Source organism: Platichthys flesus, chromosome 20 (assembly GCF_949316205.1).
Source record: "Platichthys flesus chromosome 20, fPlaFle2.1, whole genome shotgun sequence".
Classification (NCBI taxonomy): Eukaryota; Metazoa; Chordata; class Actinopteri; order Pleuronectiformes; family Pleuronectidae; genus Platichthys; species Platichthys flesus.
The window spans coordinates 12289854-12307988 of NC_084964.1; the positions used below are offsets into that span (position 1 = coordinate 12289854).

General features: G+C 43.1%; 2 protein-coding genes across 3 annotated transcripts in view; one reads left to right on the forward strand and one right to left on the reverse strand.

Annotated features, from left to right (window-relative positions):
* sncgb (synuclein, gamma b (breast cancer-specific protein 1)) overlaps window positions 1-2514 on the forward strand; it is an 8153-nt gene extending 5639 nt beyond the window's left edge. The window contains exons 3-6 of one of the 2 annotated variants that reach the window (XM_062378822.1): window positions 16-143; window positions 706-723; window positions 1618-1659; window positions 2293-2514. In XM_062378822.1, the coding sequence (XP_062234806.1) occupies window positions 16-143; window positions 706-723; window positions 1618-1659; window positions 2293-2301 (197 nt within the window). In that variant the 3' untranslated portion in view covers window positions 2302-2514. The remainder of the gene's footprint in view (window positions 1-15; window positions 144-705; window positions 724-1617; window positions 1660-2292) is intronic. The other variant, XM_062378823.1, reaches the window with a different exon arrangement.
* Window positions 2515-4771: 2257 nt separating this feature from the next.
* glud1b (glutamate dehydrogenase 1b) lies at window positions 4772-17618 on the reverse strand. The gene is made up of 13 exons (XM_062378821.1): window positions 17091-17618; window positions 13246-13326; window positions 12895-12950; window positions 12273-12336; window positions 11030-11124; window positions 9154-9333; window positions 7530-7667; window positions 7269-7406; window positions 7103-7183; window positions 6877-7000; window positions 6652-6743; window positions 6243-6305; window positions 4772-5822 (listed from the first exon to the last, which is right to left on the reverse strand). The coding sequence occupies exons 1-13, from the start codon at window positions 17485-17487 to the stop codon at window positions 5703-5705; spliced, it is 1629 nt and encodes a 542-aa protein (XP_062234805.1). The 5' UTR covers window positions 17488-17618; the 3' UTR covers window positions 4772-5702.
* Between the last annotated feature and the right edge of the window lie 517 nt (window positions 17619-18135).

Here is an 18135-nt window from a genome sequence, read left to right on the forward strand (position 1 = left end):
TATTCTGCCTACCAGTGGCCAACAGGACCGTGGACCAGACCAACATCGTGGGAGACGCAGGGGTTGCCGGAACCAACGAGGTGTTACAGGCGGGTGGGGAGGGCGTAGAGAACGTCGCTGCATCAACCGGGTTGATCAACCAGGTCAGTAATCATGGCAATATTGGGTGAAACCAATTGGCTTCAACAGGTTTAAGTAATTTGCCACTAGTGGCACCATAAGAGGGCCTAAAGACTTTTTTTAAATCCAATTATTATGTTTTTGAAATTTTGATCTATTGTGAATAAACACATTATTGCTTAGAAACCTTTAGAAAGAATAGAGAATAATGCCGAAGTTTAAAATGGCATCTTTAAAATGTCCTTTCTAGTTATTTCCTAAATATATTGTCCATAAAATGCCATTTATATCTAACTCGTATATATTTGTACTTTATTCATAATTTGTTTTTGTTTTCAGTCATGACTAAATTTAGGATTGTAAAATTCTGTCTAAAAGATGGTCCAATGTAATTTGAACCAATAAGATTTGAAGACTTGTCAACCCTCATAGATGTATGAACATCTAACGTTTTGTGTGTTTGTGTTTCATGCACGTCTTTGTGGCAGTGTGTCTGTGTATTGCGTGTCACGTGTCTGTGTCGCTGTCGTTCTCACGTTTTTTCTCGTCTATGCTGTTTGTGTCTCATCTGTGTTTTCCTGATAGGAGGAGCCTGTATACGAGGTGCCTATTGGACAGAGCAATGTGGGGGTCATAGGTCGTCCCCGGGGTGGGCTCGGGTGAAGGAGAGACAAAGAGGGGATCCTCCGCATGCTTCACCCACAGAGTTATCAGTTTATTAGGGTCACCTGTACAATGTGATGTAATGAGTCAGACCTCTGTTTTGAGGTGGGATTTGTTGCACTGGATTGCATTAATTGTACAGGTGGATTTAAAAAGCTGGTTATTCAGTGTATATAAGATAATAACTGCCCACAACAGACTGGGTGAGCGTCAGGAGAGGAGAGGAGAAAAAGATAAAACGCAAATTACTTAAGGTGTTTTGGCTTCGGACAAATGCTTTTACCGAATTACAGTATAAAAGAATGAAAATACAACTTGATATCCAACAACTTCCTTACATTGCGATCACTGTCTTCTCACCTCTCAGACGCTTGCTCATTCACGTGGTTTAGGCAACGACAAATACTAAAATTGCTCATTTCTAACCATGTAGCTCCTTCATGTAGCCCCAAGTGCAGAATTCATGGCTCTTACTCATGCATTCAGTAGCTTCATGCACCGCTCAGGCTGAACCAGCCCCGTGTACCTAGAGCCTGGCAGGTAGAGGTTTCATGTCCCTCTTACATGAGGTCAATCTCTAATCCACTAACTGACGCCCCCTGGAAAGTGTTTCAAGCATGACAATAAAGAGTTATTGAGTCAACCGGACAGCATGGTCCCTGTATCTGCTTCGTTATATCACATCTGGTGAAAAACAAAAGGTAGACAGGTGGCCGATAGTGCTTTTGGCCCTCCGCCCTGCCCATCGCCTCATTCTTTTCATCCTCACAGAAAAGCCTCCACCTCTCTTTCGGGTCTAATTTATCATTCTCCAAACTTTTTCCTCTCCTACAGGGAGAGTATGGAGGGATGGAACAGGGTGGCCAAGGAGGAGAGGTAAGGAAACAAGTCAGGGCGCTGATGGAATTTAAACAGTGCGGCTTATGAATATGCAGCAGCTCAGTCCAATCAAATTAAAGGTGGCTTCTGCGGCTAAGTGCAGCATTAATATTAATGTTTCTCAGAGGTACTAAGTAAATAAATTTACTCAAGTACTACACTTAACTTGATCATGACTTATATTTAACTTCTACTACATTTCGATGGGAAGTATTGTCGTTTTTTTTTAACAACATTCACTTCATGTGACAGTTGGGGCTAGTTTGCAGATTAATAAACAAAATGATGATTCATTAAAAGAAATCAATTGCCACAGAATAGTAAAGAAATACATATAAAAAATGTAAATTCATTTAAGGTACCAAAATACTATTAGCTGATGTTTTTTCTTTATTTTTTAATGATGAACATATGAAATGCAACGAGGGATCCCCGCTTGTAAAAGCAGCAAATAAACGCAAATATCTAATACTTTAGAAAAAGTACTCGAGTAAATGTACTTGAGTACTTTTTGATAAAATGATAAAATGATCTTGATGTGTAATACTTGTGCCCATTACTTTTACGGTGTGATGCAACTTTTAATCTTTTCCTCTCTTTCCTTTCTTTTCTCTCTTTCCTTTCTTCCAGGGGTATTAGTTGTCTTCAGGACCCCCCCCACCCGCCTCCAGTCTTCTCCAGCAGCCCCCCCGGCCCCCTTCCCCTTGCAGACTCCAGATGTTCAACATATTTTTTTGTGACTCTACGGAACCAAATCAACTAAAACAGACTCTTCCAGATGCAGCACCTCAGCCCCTGTATCCCCCCCCCTCCTCCTCACACACCCCTGCCTCCCAACCCCACCCCACCCCCTCCACCCTCTAACCCCCTGCAGGCTGTAGCTTCTCTTCCACTGCCCGTCTTAACCCCCCCCCCCCCCCTTACTCACCTGTGTGTTAGTGTCGTCCTGATATGAGCCCTGATGTCGTTACTGCCCCCCCACGCCTACAAACCTATAGGGGAAACCTCACACACAGACACACACACACACATACCAACACGAACACACACAAACAAAAAGAGACACACTTTCATGAAACACATGCATGAAACACACACACAGTGCATACCACCAACGCCAGCACAGACGCACACACTGACCCGATCAGTGTCATCTGTCAGAAAGGAGATTGTGGTTGTGAGAATCCACTCAGGCCTCTGCACTGCAGTGCACAACAGTAACGGATGACTGAGGCGGAGATGTGAGCTGCTGTTTGTGTGCCTGCGTGTCCAAAGCTTATATTCTATATATATAGTATATATATTCATGTGTGTATGCATGTGCAGTTGTGGCATATGAAACAAAATACAATAAATCTCCGGACGCTTGTGCAGGGAATTGTGCGTTGATGGCGGATCTCGTTCTGTCGTGTGTGTGTGTGCAGTAGTTAGTTAGCCCCGGTAGACTGCATGAAGAGATTTTTGTAGAACGACTCGTCACGTGTTGAAACTGTAGAGTAGCAGCTGTTTCCGTGTGGCTTTGTTTGGCTTAAGTGTGTGTCTCGCCTCGACGTGTAGAAACAGGGTTATTAACAGTGTCGTTCACCTGAAAACAACGCACAGGGCACAGTCTTCTAATTGATATTTAATATTCACAAACAAGCTGCTATTGATAACTGATGGTTTGATCCCTGCAAACAACCATATTTGAATGATAAATTATAATTGGTGATTGGAAATCCTGAATATCTTCCTATTTTCTGTTCCAATCCAGCCCAGTGTTTCCCAAATGAAATAAGAATTGGTGCTTCAACTTCGGCAGAAAAATTCAGTGTTCATATCTATATGTTCAACCACATTAGTGGATATCAAAGTTTCCAAATGCACCAGGGTGGAAAATGTGCCAGAAAATTGTGTAAAAACCATCAAGAAGTGATTCTTGGGTTTGAATGTTTCTTTCATTGTAAAGATAGAGTCGGGTCAGGATGGATTTGGATTAAGGTGGAAATCAAAAGGGAACATTTTGGTGTTTTCAGAAAATGAGCAGTTGATTTCTTATTATCATGTAGTTGCTTCTTGGTGTTCGTGAAACCGGCTTGCATGCCATAGAGGAAAAGTGAGCAGCCTGGATGTCATTCAGATTTCTGTGATTTGTGTGAACCATCACTCAATAAAAGGGAATCGGTCCAATGAGAGCGCAGGATGAAGGTTTGTGTTTTCACTGTAGTTCAGCTTTGTGTGTAGTTCTGTGTACAGCTTGAATTCTGGGATGTGTAGTGGATTTTTAGGGGTAGTTTTTTTTTTTTTTACACTCACTGGTGTTCTGACCCGCTCGACTGTCTCAGCCAATCAGGCGATTCCCTCCTCTCGTCACTCAGTGCAACGCCACCTTCCACTGCTCGTCTGTGTGTGCGCGTCAGTATGCACTGTATGTGTGTGCGTATATGTGTGTGTTAACGTAGAACGGTTTCAGCCAGCAATGTGTGTGTATGTGTGTTTCTGGAGCAGGTGTGTGTTTTTACTTTGAGGCCAATGGAAACTGATGACTGCATGTTGCCTTATTAAGCAATCTGACATTCACACACACAGACCATACACTTCAACACTCTTACACTAACATGTACACACAAACACACTGTCTTACCACCCCCCGCCCCCAACACACACACAAACACAAATACCCACACACCATGTTTAAGTTGGCATCAAAGCAGACTCGCTGATTTTATAAACAGTACCAGTGAAATTAAAAATGTTTTGTTGAAATCCAGCTATGGTGTGGAGAGTTTATTGAAGAGGCGTCTGACTGAAAATACAAGGCTTTGGTTATCTTATCATAGTCTAGGCCAGATTATCTTGCTAAGGGGCCATGGTGCAAAACTGAGCTACAAGTCCCAGAGAAAGTTGTTTGTTTTCTTATCAAAACTTAATATTTGTATTGTTTTATTATTTTGTCTGTGCTGGGAGGTTGTTAACTAAGCATTAAAACAGCTCAAACAAATCAGAGTGTACAGCACAATTAATTTGTTGTAATTCATCTGTTTAAATAGTACAAAACGCTAAGTCTAAGCAGTGTCGGTAGCAACAGTCATTGCCTGATGCTCATTAAAATAAACTCACGACACGCCCATATTGTTCTGAACATTTTATTGGTTTCCACAAAATGAATAAAAATAAAAAGTAATTTCCTCCAGAATGGTTTGTATGTTGAGGAACTGGACGGTTAAAATTGAGAAAAATTAAAATAATGAAAGCCGGGATCAGGCGGTCACAGTGACACCTCGCCTCCCACCCTGCTCCTTTCTCGGCGAGTGGAGGAATAAGGGAGAAGCTGCTTTTATAGAGCAAGCGGCGGGGTGAGGAGGAAGAAGAAAGGGACAAGGAGATGGGGGAGAGCATCTTTTTAATCTTGAAAAGGTAAAAACTACAGCAGAAAAATACTACATCATTGTTGGGAATCCTGAACCTTGGCAACTTCACCTCTAACCTTTACACCTCAAAAGAGTGAGTGGACAAACTGAAGGGTAATAAACTCTATTCTCTTATTCACATGAAGTTACATCTGAATCCCTTTTTATTAAAGTAAAACTGCTCATTCTCAGAGCAGACCTCTATCTGAAATAAGGCATCTGTAGTGATGACGACTGCAACAGGAGGGTCACACATGCGTTCAGCGATTACAAAAAAACAAAAAGGGGCGCTGTGAACATGGCTGCCTTACAACAACACCATTAACATGTATACGGGGTCTGAGGGAGGGATGGTGTTTTCCCGTTCTCTCTCAGGACGGTGCACAATCTGCATTTTCCTCAACAGAAGCAAACAGGATTTGACAAGATTCAAGCAGAGATAAAGATTCAGTATATCTGCGGCACAAAGATCACAGGGTAAATACCAGGCTGGCCAATGTGTCGCTGCGCAAGTGTGTGAGGGAAAGAGCCAAAGCGCAGCCGTAAATAGCGATATGTTCTGAAGGCTGTGTGATGGATGGAAAATGCCAGGAGAGGCTGATCAATAGCAGGCGGGTAGAGGGGGAGGAGGTACGGCTGGTGATTTGCCGTTTATGTGAAGGTGAGCCCCGCCTCGTTGTAGACTTTGAAGACCTTCTCGATGGCGTTGACGTAGGCGGCCGTCCGCAGGTCCAGACCCAGGTTGTGCTTGCTTGCAGTGCGCATGATTTGCTGAAAAGGCAGGAGGGACATTTTTATTAGGAACTACATATCACAAGAGTCCCTGAATATCTCAAAGACAATCATTCATCATGACCTGAACACAGATGAAAAAAAAAAAAAAACATGAACTAAATCAAATCAAGTGTTTATTGATTTATTACAGTAAGTCATTTACGGATTTTACTTAGCACCAATACATTGAATTCATATCAAGAAAGTCAGATTTGTGCATCCTTACACTTGAGATGAGATTTGATTGCTTTACTTAAAATCAAAATGGATATGGTGAAACTCCTTGAGTAGTTTTATTGGTCGATAGAAATTTTGACAGAAAAAGCTGTAGAACCACAAACCTTTGAAGATCTTTGATATGGAGGGTCTAATGTCTCATACCAGTTTACTAAAAATGGCACCTGTGGGTTCACTTACCCGAGCAGATCTCTCCATGGTGTAGGCCAATCCAGAGTGAACGATGTCCTTCTCAGAGGCACCCTGCAGAGACAAACGAGTGTTAAACACACAGTCAGTCTTAGTCCATTAAATCTCTTATGAACCTTTGCGTAGCACGAGATTCTCCCCTCAGGTCTCCTCACTATCCCAGAGACCACATTACAAACTAAATGGCGCCAAGCCTTTGCACACTGGACCTCGAAGCTCTTGAACAACTTGCCCAAGTATATTAAGTCGTCTGAGTCAGTGTCACCTTTCAAGTGTCTTCTTAAAACTTACTTCTACTGAAAAGCACTTCCTGATGCTATCAGAGCTAGCGATTCAAATTATTTAACTGTTCTGTTAATTGATTGGTTATGCTATATAAATTACAGTAGATGTTACTCACAGCGACTCTGGCCTGGAAGTCAGCAGTGGGTACGACGGGAATGGGTCCCCCCTGTTTGCCAAACTTCCTCTCCAAACTCTCCTGCACAGACACTATAAGAGAGAACATGGGAGAGGGAAACAAGATATCAGAAGACTAATTGGTTTCTTCATGCTGTGTTCTAAAAGCTTATTTCAGCTGTCGGTAGATAGTGCAAGAATTACAAAGCAGTCGTCTTGTACTCACTGAGCAGGTGGTAGTTTGAGTCCCTCTCATATTTGAAGGTCAGTCTTCCATAGCTGACATGGTTAAGATTCTTCAGCCACTCGAAATAGGAAACCGTCACACCACCAGCATTCAGGTACATGTCCTGAAGAGTAAAACAACACTCAGTCAGAGGGATCTGCCTGTTTGAAATAATCCTTTTTGATTCTAAAAATAAGTAAAAACAGTGTAGAAATGTTCTACTTACAGGGATAACCATCACGTTATTCTCTAGGAAGATCTTGTCAGCATCTGGGGTGGTGGGACCGTTGGCACCCTCAGCAATGATCTACACCAACCAAACGGAACTTAAGATGACTGCACTCCTATCAATCCACATAATGATATAAGGGTAGATCAAAATTATTCTTTGCCTTGGCCTTGATTCTGCGGGCATTATTCCGGTTGAGCTGCTTTTCTCCAGCAGCAGGGATCAGGATGTGGCAGTCGGCTTCCAAAATGCTCCCTTCGTAGGGTTTGGCTCCTGGGAAGCCCACAATGGTGCCATGTTGCTGCAGAGACACAGAGAAAAAGGAGGTTAAATATAATGTTTATTTCCAGAAGAAGAAATGCCATCTGACAGAAATACTGTTTAATGAGAATGAATCAGTGAGACACAAAAACTGTGCTGGTACCAGTTTGTAGTCCTCCAGCTGCTTAGGGTCGATGCCGTCTGCGTTGTAGATGGATCCATCGATCTCACCGATGCCTACACACTTGGCCCCAAACCTGTGCAGGTACCTCATGGAGTGAAGACCCACATTACCAAAGCCCTGTGAAAAGTCACGGCAAGAAGGTCATCATTAAGTTGTATAAATAGTAAACATACTGTATATATAAATTATACAAATTTTCTTCAACCATAAAGTATAGCTCAGCTCCAAGTAACTATAGCCTCTGGTGCCACCATGTGGCCTGCTGAGGTTATAACAGCACCATCATCATCTGCTATAATATGAGCTAAAAGGAGACGTCAGACAAGTTGGGTATATTTGATTATGTTTGCTGGAAATGGAGACAGGATAGATACAATAAAAACACAGGATGTTAACTGGCTACAAAGTAAAATGTGTCATCATTGAAAGTACATCAGTGCTGGAGCCTGCTGATTAAATCAGATAAGATGGTGGGTAGGTGATATGGTTAATCATTTACTGTATATAAATGCCCTAATTTTTATTAAAAAAAAATATATATATAAAATTAAATAAATCAAGTGCGATAGGAGTAAGAACAAGATCGGCTATGTCCTCTCTTACGAATATATCGCTTAGCAAATCTAATCTCAGCACAACGTAATCCACACATACACACGGAGAGGGATAAGCTGAACTTTCGTCATGATTCATCTGTTGTTGCCGCCTCTTCACCTCCTCAATCCCCCCCCCACCATCATTCGAATACCCTCTCCCAAAACCTAATTGTTTTATAACTGCTGAGAAAATGTGCCTGTTTGACAATCTGTATAAAACAAAGAAACAATAATTCCATGTGCAAACAAGTATAAGCACAGCCTCTTTTAAGTGTGAGAAGGTTACACAGGGTGTAGCCCTCCTTACAGACACACACCATACAGGGTCGTCAATCAAGAATGTCAGATTATAGTTTTTGTCATGCAAAAGTGGTAAATACAGTATGCGAGGAAAGCCGCGGAGGCCGATGTCGAGAGGTTGCCATTTGTCAGTGTGTCTTTGTGTCCATAGCACACGAGGCGAGGCCATGTGACGAGTGGAAGTGAAACTGCTGCTTCTCTTCTTAAATACGTACTGTTTAAAATGGTACACTCAGGGAAAGAAAGCCCTTCCCATGGTTCTTTGCACCTCACCTTTGTTTCTTTCTAACGCCGATTAAGATTTTTCCATTTTGTTGCGTTATACAAAATAAATGTTTGTGATCGGAGCATTCCACTGATTATTTAATCCTTCACACAACTAAAATATCAAGTTCAGTAACATAACAGATTCATTTCGTTATGCTCGACAAGCAGCAACAATCGAAACAGAGCTGTCTTACTTCCTTTGAATCATTTCCCATTAATAAAGAAGGGGAACTCCTTCAGTTTCCTGCCGCTGCTTGGTGTGAGGAGATCAGGGCCAGAGTAGAACAGATGGCACAGCTCTGATTGAGACGCAGCTCTAAAGCCCCCTCATTGTGCTTTCAAATGAAATCTTAAACCCTGCAGTATTGGCGGTACATTTCCTCTTGAGCTAAATGTTTCCACTGTCATCATACCACGTATGTAGGCGTTAGTTTGTGTACCTGGATGACGAAGGTCTTGTCCTGGACGCCAGGGGTCAGACCAACCATGCTCATGTAGGACGCCTCATTCATGAAGTTCTCGATACCATGGAAAACTCCACGGCCAGTGGCTGAGATACGTCCGTGGATTCCTCCCTGACTGATGGGTTTTCCTGTCACACATGCGTGAGCGTTGATGTCCTGTAAACACGGGCGAGGAAGGTCAGAAGACAAACATCAGACTAGAAAATTATGCAAACAGCACGAGTATAGTTAACATTTTCTTAAAGACTCATTTTGTGTGTTCCAGTGAGCCACAGCAACTTCTAAAGCTTTCACTCATTCTCAATTTAATATGAATTCTTGAATCGAGTCAGATTTTTAAAAAAAGCATGTGATGGCCCCGTTGGCATGCATCTTCTAAGAGGTTGAGTAGTTCCAGTTCCAGACAATGGTTGACAGAACATCAGCGCACACTACTCATTACCCATAATCCTCTGCACTCAGATTCCCAGAGCAGGAGTGTGTCACACACTCTTAAAGTCACTGTGACTGTATAAGGTGAAAGTAGGTTAAAGAACTAGAGTGGAAAGGGGAATCAAGTGTCAATGAGAAAGGAGTGGGACTTAATCATGGTTTAGTGACATGGATATGCAAGGGTGCTTGATGTATATTAATTACAGATCATGAAATCCTTAATCAGATTTTAAGTTCATAAAATGTAATAAAACAATACATATAGTAGCTATTGAGGAACCTGTTTATCAGATAGATTCCAGCAAAACCCCATTTCTTGATCGACTCACTGGTAACCAAAAAAGGCAAATAAAATGAATGAGCGCAGGAAAAAATGAGCACTATTTTGATGAAGAGGACCAATGATACATCGGATTCTACATAAGGGAAGGACCAACTTTAGCTGTGCATAAAGGCTACCCCTGATAGGCTTCTGCTAACAGTCATGTGTGTTGCCACACTGTTGTTGCAGGGTTGGGTAACGACCATTAATAATAATTATCATCCATCATTGATGACAGGTCAGAGGAATGAAGAGTTGTGGCCAGAAAGCCATGTCTGACTTTTGTTTACCCTCGTTCAGAGTAGGACAGAGAGAGTTCTTCAATTCATGTTATATTAACTTAGCTACCGTGGGATTTTCTGCTATGACTGTTCATGTGTGGCCTCCAATTTCTCTTATAATTAAAATATCTATAACTGAACCTACATGCTTTCATACTTCATTGGTAGTCCCCATCTTTTCATTGTGCAAACTGGATAACTTTCCTTCCATATGAACATAGGGGACAAACTTATTACTGGTGCTCGTTCAACACATCAGAATGGAATTAGCCTACAAAGTTAGCAGTCTGATGGTTTGCGTGAGTTTGGCCTGGAGTCAAATTCCTGCCATGAATTATTGTTTCAGTCCAGCCCTGGATGAGTCATTTGGATTCTCATAACACTGCAGTTCGCTTTTCCCAAAACTTTTCTGAATATCCCAGACCTAAAACCTGCTTTAAATCCATATCATGTTCGAGTTTTTGAGAATTATAACTTGTGGCAGTTGGATGAAACTTTTAACAGCTGCTATAAGCATAAGAACATTCTGATAATACACACAAACGTGGGTAAATATTTCCTATCTCTGATCAAATATTATCAGTTCGACAGGTTTTTGATAGCATAAGGATTAACTGATAACACACACAGGCCTCTGCCTGCTAAACTGACTTCAAGAGAGCAGGAATGTCTCCCTAATGGGAAGGGAGAGGCAGGAAACCACTGTTCATGGTTTACATGTGAGTCACTCCTTGTTTTTCCATTTGGCCCATTTTCCGATTCGTACCAAAAGAACCAGCCGAAGCACGCATTTCTATTCCTATGTCTGAGAACTCACAGTGTGTGCAATGGTGTTGGCATATGTGTCGGCAATCCAGGACATTTCCCTCTCTCCTGTGCTCATGTCTGGGGCAGGGACATCGATGCCAGGTCCTGGTGAACGGAGATCGTGTAGGAGAGGAAAAGAGGGTACAAGAAGGGAGAGCATTGTAAAGTGTGCCAGCGACTGTGTACCTCTGCAGATCGTAACAAATTTGAATAAACGTTGTCCTTGACAGCACAGTATTGGATGACAGAAACATGAAGCACAAGACATTTTGTCATACTGTATATACACTTGCCCTCGGGCTGGCATCCAGCAACAAGGTTCAAAAACAGAGGCAGGCATGCAGAGATGTGGGGGAGGGGAGTACTGAGAGTAAGAAAATAATGAGCCAACCTCTCAATAGGGGCAGTTTGACCATGTTACACTCACAGTGACACAATAGAGTAGAGAATGTGAAGTGGGTACTGCTTCGCCTGCAGGGTGTATGTATGAATTCACCAGTGAAGGGCCTTGTATAAAACCTCACCAAATGAAACAACTGTTTGTTTACAAGCATATAAAATATCAATATACACAAATAACAGACTGTTATATTACTCAGTGCTGTGTTTGCACAGCACACTAACTTGCATCCAGGCAGGGGTGAAGAATGTGCCTGTATGGGGGCTGTTAACCTGCTGATCTGGTTGTAAACTTAACCTAAAACTTAAACTACATTTTCAACATCGGCATACAGAATATACGCTTTTTCCCTTCAGATTTTTCCACCTGAACACATGAGATTCACAGTGAAACTCGATCTCAATCCCTTTTCTCTTCCTTTTGACACCACTATTGTCTCCCTATACAGTTGACACAGGCACACCCTGAGCTACCCCAACCTGAATAAACAGCACTAGATGACAGGAGATGTTTGCTTCTCTCAGGTAATATTCATCACTACACCTCTTTGAACACATCTTTCAAAGCAAACAAATAAAAAGCGGTTCAGAGGGACAGCCCTCAGTCCTCCTATATAAGATCTGTGTTTTTCACTGTTCTGCATCCTCACTTTGAGACCCTTGTGGTTTCCCTGTGTTGATCCTTTCTGCAGAAAGCCCCTTATTAAATACACGTAGATAAATTTGTTGTTTCCAGCCTCTTGTATTTACAGATTTCCATCACAACGATAAATAATCACTCACAGAATAATTTATAAAACAATTTATAACTTTTTGAGTAACACGTTTTAAGACTATTGATTAAAAAATCTCACCAATGAATCCCTTCTTGGCCAGCTCAATGGTGAATCTCCTTGTAATCTTCTCCAGCTCATTATCCTATAAATGGACACACAGACAGTAGAGGTCAATAAAAAAAACAGTGGCAGTTCCATATAAAGTAATATGTCATCAGATATTTAGAAAGAAGCTCCAGCTCCTTTGATAACAGCCGATGAAATTTAAATCTGTTCATCTCAAAGTTGCGATCAATAGATGGACTAAATTCCCTATGATCAATCATATAAAAGCCTGGGAATCCTCACTGAAAGAATGTGAACATTGCACTGTTTATCTTCATTTACTGGCACTGCAGTTCTTCCAGGTTTTAAATTTAACTTGATCTCTCTCCATTCAATGGAGGAGAAATACAAAATGAAGGGGTGAGATTCTGCAGCCCTGGCTTGTGCATTCTTGTTTGGTTGGATCATCCTCTGGGGTTTGTTTGGATGTGAGAGACACAGTGAAACTGATCTTCCTCATATGACTGCCAGCCTCAAGATCTCCTCTTGGACTGTCTCGCTTTAAGCATAACAGCACACAGGCAAAACATTGCTGTAAATCTCCACATGTGCGTGTTGAGCGTAGGCGAGGAAGGACTGATATTAGGAGCCTTACAGAATAATTCTTGGGGTTGATCTTGACTCCAGCTTTGGCTCCCCCAAACGGCACATCTGGAAAAAAAAAACAGGAACATAATGTGGATATGCTTTAGCCAACACACAAGACAACAACATACGCAGGCAGAGCTGCATTTTTAATGTGTAGTTAGAAGACGACAAAGCAAAACTAAAGATTGATTCCTATTCTCTGCTAGCATTACATGACCGATAACCTAACATGCTGTCAAATGGTCCTGATTGCTTTTGAACATTAAACGTAAAAGAGATGAAAGCGCAAAAAGAAATTGTAGAGATCAGGAGATAAGAACTAAGAGGCTTTGTGGAAAGCTTAGACTTCAATACCTACCGACAACGGCACACTTGTAGGTCATCAGAGAGGCCAGGGCTTTCACCTCATCCACAGACACCTCTGTACTGTAACGGATACCTGAGGAAACATACAGAGGGAAGTTTAAAATGTGACCTTACAAAAAAAAATGCACATCAAGGAAAATGCACAAAAAGGGCTTCTGTGATCATATTCAAGTCATTCAAATGGAGTTGGGGTATTTTTACAGAATAATATTTAAGATAAATGGCCCTTACAAACACCATTACATGTGTATCTCAACAACAGAATAGTACTATCAAAGACTGGACCAATGATTGCTTTCAGTATGTCATCCACAATTGCACAAGAGCACATAAACCGGTCAGAGATCACTGATTGTGTTTGACAGCCACAGTAACGGAGGTGGGCGGGTGGAGACCGAGTGAGCCAATCCCAGCCCTCCATTCTGACCCCAGCCCGCAAGCTGCAGTGATTTCTTCCTGCTGTCTTGACTTTACTGCCGTTGCAAGTGTAACATGTGTGGATCTACCCCCAACGCAGCGTAAAAACGCTATCAAATAGCCAGCTGCCGGCCAGGCCATACCAGAACAGTGTGTGTGTGTGTGTGTGTGTGTGTGTGTGTGTGTGTGAGAGAGAGAGACTGACAGTGATACCAAATATAGTGTATCCAGAGTTAGCATACGCGGAGGAATCCAAGGGCAAACGCCACAAAGAGGGGACTGCAGAATCTCAATGGAGAAGAAAGCCCTGTGTGTCATTGCATGTGTTCCAACCACGAGCAAAAACACAGGAAATGCAAAAACCCCCACTTACTGGCATTATTTATGTGTGTGCTAACAGTCAGAGCCTCTCATCTCGAGTCTGTTATTACTGGGATTTTGGAATAGACGAGGAAAAGATCAGACATCCTGAAACAAAGCCTCATCTTGTAGAGTGCTGTTGTAGTTTCCCCTTCATCTTCCCCGCCATTCATCCACAGATCAGCTGAGTTTCCTCAGGCCGACCGTGGAGGACAATCTCGGGCACAGTGATCAAATTAAAAAGGGGAAAAAGAATAAGCCTAGCTGCCAGCCCATCCCCCAACAAACCAACCATCTAACCATGTATCCACCCAACCAAGAGCCGATCCCAGCAACAAGAAATCAAAACACGTCTGTAAACACATTCCTCTGAATTGGAAGGGCAGACTTTTTTCATATAAACTGAGGCCACGCTGAAATTCAGAGTTTCCACTGCAGTCAGATGAGCTGGATTTTTTTCACAAGACCTCACAAAATGGAGCTTTGTGAGTCAGAGCCTCTTGGCTGCATTGCTACACTCCTTTTAAAGCAATGGCTTAGATTAAGGTGTGTTTGGTTGATTGAATCTTAATAGTAATTGCTTCATAAATACCACTTTAATCCTGTTCATTTTTCCTCAGCAAGCACATACCACTTCATGTGTGTATGGTATACGTTTGTAGATATATGCAAGTCTGAGTTTATTCAAAGGTCTTTAACTTCTATAACATACCTATGCAACTTTCACAAAATGCTGAACTTGTGTTTTCCACATGACATACATTTATGCCAAGAATCTATTCCACTTCTGCACAGAAAGGAGAAGGATGTTGACTAAACAGATCTTTAGTGGCGCGTACTGTGGAGCAACTTGTCACAAAACTCTCCTCTGGAAGTGTGTAAACCATAAGAGATTATTTTATGCTGAATGGGCAGCTTGGACAACAATGGCTTACTAATAAAAAAAAGTGACAGGATGGGCTGAACAAGCTGAGGATAGCATGTTAGGATACTAACCTCATGAGAAGCAAACAAGTAACACAAATACACGTTAACAGGGATGTTGCTTTCAACGACTGTTGGTGAGTAATGAAAGGAAATTGGATACTGAATTAACAATGCTCATGTTTAACTGGTAAGTAAATAGATGGTAATGCTAAGGCTGGCTATGCGGCATAAGCAACACTCCCCTACTGTATAGCCCCAGACGCTCACTCAGTAGAATGCAGCTGTTGCTCTATGTGGCCCTCAATGTGCACACACAGAAACAGCCTTTGCACTTTTGATCTGACCACAACTGAGGGTCTGTGCACCATATCAATGATGTTTACTGAACCACTTGAATCAATGAGCTCTACAGTTTTTTTTATATGTAGCGCAAGTTAAGATAAGAGAGAAGTTGTGGTTTCACTGTGATGCATGTTTTGTTGTGTAAAAGACAGTATAACTCCAGCAAATTGCGAAACGAGTTCCAATTTTTCTTTGACACTATATAAGTTTGAAATCAAAGTTAACACATTCAGTGATTTGTGTGGTCAGCCATTGGAACAACTGGTTAGCTGTTTCTGTGATCTAAATTAAGCAACACGAGACCGGAAGTAACACGTTCTAGTAACACCAACGCTATAGATGACTTCTATTGCCGAGCAGGGTTTGGATAGAGCTTTGGATTGTGGTGATACTCTGCACCTCTCTCGCTCTCATGAAAGGTATCGAGAAGGTTTTGCGCGGTATAACTGAGGTTTGATTTGACTCAGATTTCCCCCTGCATTTCACACTGCTAACCGGCTGTCTAGTGCGTGGTGCTGCAAATTCATCAATGGGTGCACTGATGCATTAGTGATAAGTGCTTTGCTGAGGTGTAATGGATACTTTATCAGGGTCGGGTAGATGAGGACATTCTGATTCCGCTTACAGGAATGCGTCCTTTAAAACAATATATCGCTGTGCACGGCCCATTAAGGAAAGTGCACGTCTTCAGTCTAAATCGGCCTCCCCCCAGAATAGGCCTTTCACTCGCCACGTTACACGGCTGCAGTAGAGGGTTTGGTGGTGTTAATAACAGGCCAATGTCAGCTCCGTACCATTCAAACCTGCCCTTTGACTGCGCTGACTGAAAGGCATGCCTCTTTTCCACCTCGCTAGCCTCCTGTCCACAGCCCCCTCCCCCGCCTGTCACACCACTGACAAATAGGAGTTCCTGGAAACACGACCACCCCCCATCCCCAAGGCTGACACACCTCCTGTCTTCATCATAGCTCCACTCCCAATTTACCCAGAGTGCACTTAAGCAGAAAACCCATAATGCTCCGGCTCTGAACCTTGAACTCTGGCCATGGAGCATAAAGGATATTATAAAATATTCTGCTTTAGCCTGACACACAGTATTGACAGCTCCTGCATAAAGTAGATGAGTATTTGACTATATAATGGAGAGGATCCTAATCAGTGTAGAAGCTCTGCTTTTCGGATTTTTTCAGCCTTCTTTGATTCCAAGGACATGTGCAATGGCTCCAACCATGTGTTCTGTGCAGCAAATGTGGGGATGCTAAATCTGGAAATGCTCAAGGACATAACACCTGGGTCCTGCCCTCTCCATCACACCATACATTAGTTTTGAATATGAATAGAGGACGTTGGTTATGGCAGGAAATCGATTTTAATGGGTGCGTCCATCCAAATCTGGAGATCCGACCAATGAATAAGGAGAAAATTATGTCAAAACGATGCATTAGTAAGTTCATTGTTAAGATTGACGGAGATAAACAGGTTAATGCTAGATCGTTGGTGGCCCTCGGGCCAGGAATCAACAGCCACAGGTGAGCAGGAAGGTCACTGCAAACTACCCGGAAAGTCTCAGTTAAAGCCGCCGGAGTTTATACTCTGATGTGAGGGCGGTTAGCTCCGGATGAAACCAGTGGTTGAGTGTGTGTGTGTGTGTTGCAGTGAGCTCCAGCAGTTGACTTCCTTGTGTTTTGTGCCTTTAGAGGGCTAACGTTGCTGCTAACTCATGCTAAGTAGCTGGCTGAGGCTAACTAGCAGAGGGGCCAGTGTTGGGTAGGGGTCTGCCGCAGGTCTTACCTCCTTTGCAGGGAGTCCTGTGCTGGCTGTGCTGGGCGCGGTACCCCTCGATCACCTCCCACTCTCCGTTATCCCTCCTGATGGGGAAATTCACGCTCAGGACGTGGTTGCAGGGCTTGATGATGCGCAGGATGCCCCGCACACGGTGCCTCTTCTGCTCGGGGGTGTCCCTGGTCTTTATGTCCTCCACCAGCTTGTCCTCCACGATGGAGGCGCCGCGGTCAAAGAAGCCCTCGACCATGCGGAAGAAGTTGGGGTCGTCGGGCTTTTCGGCCGCGTCGGCATAGTGGCGGACCCGCATCAGGGACGCGGACGCCGGGAGAGCGGAGTCCACGCACCCCGAGGCCAGGGCGCTCCCCGCCGAGCGGGTCAGCAGCTCCCCGAAATACCGATACATGACCGGAGGTAGCTAACCGTGAGGAACTGAAGAAAACAGGGCAGCAAAGCAACCAGGACAATGGGGGTGACGACAGGAGAGAGGGGGGGGGCAGAAAGAGCGACTCCTCACCGGGTCCTGTCTTCTGGCAGAGTGCGAGCGACCCACTGCGCGTGTTTGCTTTAAAACGGTGCACGAGCCCCGGCGTGGCAGCGCGAGAGGAGGTCCGAGGCGTGCGCGTGCCCGTGCGAGGCAAGTCAATGTAACTGACAGCGCGCGCTCCCGAGGTGTCGCCAGTGATTTTAGCATCTGGTTTATTGACCGCGCGTGCACGTCAGTTTATTAGCGAGTAAGCATATCCAAAGCACATTTCATTCCAGGAGCATTTGGTTACAAATAATGAAGTATAAATGAAATAGAATAAAAACAATTAAAAGAAGTTTTTATAAAAGACAAAAATCACATACAGACCAGTCGACCAGACAAGTATTTTTTTATTTCTTTTTTAATTTGAATTAATACCATTGTGACCTTTGGATTTATTCTAAGTCATAGGCCACAATTTATACAGAAGGGCCAGTTATTTGTCCAGGAGTGTTAGTAAGTGGCACGTCAGGAGCATATCAGATGTCCCCCACCCCTGGGTTGAGGAATTTCTGACCATCCTCA